The sequence below is a fragment of the Quercus suber genome, unplaced genomic scaffold (assembly GCF_002906115.3).
Source record: "Quercus suber isolate HL8 unplaced genomic scaffold, Cork oak 2.0 scaffold_1486, whole genome shotgun sequence".
Lineage (NCBI taxonomy): Eukaryota > Viridiplantae > Streptophyta > Magnoliopsida > Fagales > Fagaceae > Quercus > Quercus suber.
In genome coordinates this window covers 1-4,574 of record NW_027070858.1, presented here as the reverse complement: position 1 = coordinate 4,574, position 4,574 = coordinate 1, and the positions used below count along the sequence as shown (strand labels likewise).

Sequence of the window (4,574 nt, the reverse complement as noted above, 5' to 3'; positions counted from 1 at the left end):
AAAAAAAAAAAAAAAAAAAGAACAAATAGAACATGGGATACCTATCTTCATGTACAAAAAGGAAGAGCCATTTTATGATCAAACTGGCAGTTCAAAAGGTATGCATGAAGTAAATCCTAATTAGTGATGAAAGAAAAGCTGGAACACACACACACACGCTCACACACAAAGTCAAAAATCCTATGTAAAAATATGCCATTATCCAATTAGCACTGATAGCCAAAAATATACTTCACCCTCATTTTCACTTATTTGGTATAATCCTAAAACATATAATAAGAACACTTTTCTCATGAATTCTTTACTGATTTGAAAAGAAAAATAGGCAGTCCCTTCTCATCTACTAACCAATGGTGTCTTACTCTAGGGCAGCTATACACTAGCACTAGAAAGAATTTAAAAAAATAAAAATCAAGAAAATTATATGCTTCTGTTGAACAGAAGCTCCCTTGTCAGAACAGAAATTGGCCAGAAAACTGCAGGGTGGATTTTCTTCCATTAACTTTCTCAATGATAATTTTCAATCAACATCTAAAAGACTTTAAAGCATAGAAATGTGATTGTTGAGGTCATTAACTCAATCAAAAGTGAACTTTTTTTTCTGTGAGAAACTAAGAGTGACAATATTTTAAAACACCAAAGAATGAAAATTAGTCACAAAATTAAATCATGAATTATCACAATGTATGGAGTTAAGATCCCTAATAGAATTTTTTTTATAACTTTGCTCCCACAATCCCCTAATACAAATATAAATTTTGCACAATGTATATTAATGTTTAATGCTATTAGAAATCCACTCCCCTCAAGATATTTCAGACTATGGATATAAAGTATTTTTTTTCCTTTTCTTTTTATCGCTAAGTTACACACACACACACCCAGTAGGTCGTGAACTCACGATCTCAACCTCCACCCAGGAGGAGGTGCCAGCTGAGCCAGAGCTCATTGGCTATAGACATAAAGTGTTTTTTGATAAATCGATAGTTGAGGAAGGAAGATTTGAACTCTAGATGTCTCTATTGGAAACACCAAGAGATACCAATTGAGCTACAAAGCTCTTGGCACTATAGGTATAAAGCCTTTAAATGGAAAATGTGTTAACAAATCCTAAACGTACACCAAATTTCCAAAACCTGCAACAAATTCACAAAGTTGACAAATACTAAGAGTGTGTTTGATAAGTTCTAAGTTCTAACTCTAGGGGAGGGGAAAGGGAAAATTCAATCTAGTGACCTCTATTCCATGAGGTGTGATCGCCAGCCAATTGAGCAACCACTTGGGGAAGATGGATTGATATTTTCTCTTGTTTGATAGAGTAGAAAAGCAGAAAGAAGGAAAAAATGAGGGATGATTATTTTCTATCCAGGCCCATCATTTTTAATCTCCCCAAAATGGGAAGAAAATAGAAGAGAAAATTTCTTACATAGGTGATTTGACAATCTTTTTTCTTATAGGTAGTGATTTGAAAATCTTATTCCTATAGTATTCTAAAATCGATTCAATACAAAATGCTTTTTTTCTCTCCACTTTTCTATCCCTCATACCAAACTCTATAATGAAGACGTGTGTGTGTATCTATTCCTTCCTTTTTTTTCCGTATTCCTAACATTTTCTCTCTCTCACTGCTCTATCCTCCCTATCAAACAAAGCCTAAGTGAAACATTACTATGCAAAAAAAAAAAAAAAATCTTGACAAATCCAAAATGAAACATACAGCTCTCTCATCTTCATCTAAAAAGTTCAAAATGCTTTGTTGCTTGACTTCAGCTCTATTCTTACGGGATGATACAAACTTCTGTGGAGTCCACCCTGCACATTTGTTTCACACAGTTCAGATGTTAACTAATACTCAGAGTCTCAAAGTTAAGAAGAAGAAAAAAATGACTGTCCTTATTCGGAAGGTAAAAATATACCCTCTTTCGATCCCACAGTATTATAATAACCAGCAGAAAACCCTCCAGTAAATGCTCCATGAAATCTTCTCCTCCCTTCTTCATCTGTAACCTAAATATTAAAACAAATCAAGATAATAGTGGGCCAGCATTAGTAAAGACATGTCGCCTCCATTTGTTGTAAAATCATAACAAGAACCATTTGGATAATCTTTTTACTACTATTTAAAGCAATGTAATAACCTTTGAATTAGATTTAGATTCTATATGACCAACTATATGCAATTCAAAATCCAACGCTTGATTCAATGTCCTACAAGAGTTTGATTATTCAGCATTGCATTTCATATAGAACTAGGCAGAACCTCATGGGCATGAGGATAAACTGCTTAGCCCGTCAGGGGTGAAAAGCCCCTGGATTACCTAATAACCGGTTCTGGCAGGTGGGGTCAGTTGCCCAAGAGAATTGTTGTACAATATGCTCTGTGATTTTTTTTTCCCCCTAAATCGCTGCCTTTTTGAGAAATCAGATTATGCCTCTAATACTATGTAAAAACACAAATATGCAATCCTAATTCTATAAGAAATCAAAACAATGCAAGAACATCATGATTCTGCACCATCAAAAACAAACCTAACCCACTACTCATAAACTGGGCACAATTACACCATACAAAATAGAACTCAATCCAATTCACAACACATTTCAGTGTTACACATGAAAATCACTAAAATCACTTATAGCTGAATCTCAAAAAACTCTTTTTAAGCAATTCATCAAAATTTTCTTCCATTTTCAAGAGGTGAACAGTTTTTCATATTCAAAGGGAAAATAAATTGGTTTCTTCTCACTTTCCTAGGAACCAAACAAAGAGGAAGGAAAAAAAAAAAAAAGGAAAAGTGGGAGTTAGTACCTCTTGTTTCCAAACAGGGAGGGTTCGAAGTTGACCGGAAGCTTCGGCCACGGCTTTCTTCTTTCGGCTTGTGATCTCTTCCTCGCGCTCTATCGGTGTTCCGAAGAACACGAAATCGTCTTCGTCCAAATCCATTTCTTCTATTTCTTTATCACAATTTTGAAGTCGAAAAAATGAAAAAAAAAAAATGAGAATTTCGATGGGGTTGATTTAAACCCTAATGATCGAACTTTGGGGTTATGGGGTTAGCGAGGCGAGAATTTGATGATTGCAGAACAGAGCAAAGAGGGAGAGTCATTGAGTAGGGAAGGAGAGTGATAGGGTTACATGCATAGAGAAGTGCTTAGCTCAACCTTTGATTTTTGATTGGGCGCTATTTTTTTTTTCTTTTTTCTTTTTTCGTTTTTTCTTTTTTTTATCTCTGGCCAAAATGGTCATATACTATTTGTTTGGCCAAATATTTAGCAATATACCAATATTTGTAAAATATTTAACAATTTATCACCTTTTTGAAATTTAAGTTTGTGAGACTCGAGTTTGCCATGTAAATCGAGTTCTTTGAAGAAATAACCTTCAAATTTGTCGTGTTATTTTTTATGAAATTTGAGTTACATCAAAAAAATTTCATGGAGCTCAAGTTACACAAAAAACTCAAGTTCCACAAACTCAAGTTTTAAAAAAGTGGGAGATTCTTAATTATTTTACAAACAGTAGTAGATTCATACATATTTTGCCAAACATTGGTACTTGGCCATTTCGACCCTCTTAACTATTCTAAAGTTCGTTTCTTGTCCCTATTGAAAATGTTATGTTTTTTGTCATTAAACTTTACCAATTATATGTATTTTGGTCTTAAACTATTGAAAAAAAGAAAATCTTTTTTATCTATATTTTTGTCTCTAACCTATTAAAAAAACTTTTTATAAATTTTAAGATGAAAATAAATGAATTTTTTAAAGTTTAAGGGCAAAAAAACAAACTTTTAGTAAAATTTAGAAACCAAAATAATACTTTACCTTTTTTTTATTAAGGGGTGTTGGGTTTAAACCACGAACACTACGCTACAAAGGGCATTATTGCTTGTAACCATTGGGATTCTATCCCAATTGTCAAGCTTCCTAGTAGTACGTTTTCCTTTTAATATACTCCACACGCCTTTAGCCATAATCTAAAGATTTCCTTCCTTTTTAGTCCAGCTTGCTCCCCATGTTTTTACTTGTCAAATTCCAGCGACTTAAATTTCTAAGAGTCTCACATCATTTAGAGACTCATCCCTAGCTCCCCAACATCTAGTATAAATACCCCCCTCCGCCATTAGTTCAAAATAGTCTAAAAATCCTCAAAGCTTCCTAGTAAACTGAGATTTCTCCTCTCTCTCCATTTGTCCCTAGACTCCCTACTCTCTAGAGTAAGTAGTAGGAAGGTGTCTTTAGTGTCTTGGACCTCCTATTCTCAATTAACTAGAAGGGATAATTTGGACCTCTGAGTCTCAAGCTACCAACTTTGTATTAATGAATCCACTTCTACAAATAATTTATTGCTTGGAGTGCTCAAGAGTGTTGGTGCATGCCAGTAAGATTTCTAAACTTTTATTTTTTTAATTATGCCCTACCTATTTGGGATTAAAGTATATCTATTATTTATAGTTCTTCAAATGTTAGATCTAGGTTGCTCTTAGCCTTTTGTATGATTAGGGTTTTTCAATTCAAATAACATGTTCACATGCTCTTAGATTAGGGTTTATCACATCACACCCATATTCACC

General features: G+C 33.8%; 1 protein-coding gene across 1 annotated transcript; it reads right to left on the bottom strand.

The window, feature by feature from the left end:
• Window positions 1-621: 621 nt before the first annotated feature.
• LOC136065990 (G patch domain-containing protein TGH-like) lies at window positions 622-3,190 on the bottom strand. The gene is made up of 3 exons (XM_065769849.1): window positions 2,810-3,190; window positions 1,917-2,007; window positions 622-1,812 (listed from the first exon to the last, which is right to left on the bottom strand). The coding sequence occupies exons 1-3, from the start codon at window positions 2,942-2,944 to the stop codon at window positions 1,643-1,645; spliced, it is 396 nt and encodes a 131-aa protein (XP_065625921.1). The 5' UTR covers window positions 2,945-3,190; the 3' UTR covers window positions 622-1,642.
• Between the last annotated feature and the right edge of the window lie 1,384 nt (window positions 3,191-4,574).

Excerpts from the sequence above, each read along its gene's own strand:
- LOC136065990 (XM_065769849.1), bottom strand. The coding sequence starts at position 2,944 with ATGGATTTGGACGAAGACGATTTCGTGTTCTTCGGAACACCGATAGAG. Across the intron at positions 2,008-2,809 it reads TCCCTGTTTGGAAACAAGAG|GTTACAGATGAAGAAGGGAG; the intron begins GTACTAACTCCC and ends TTTAATATTTAG. Across the intron at positions 1,813-1,916 it reads TACTGTGGGATCGAAAGAGG|GGTGGACTCCACAGAAGTTT; the intron begins GTATATTTTTAC and ends ACAAATGTGCAG.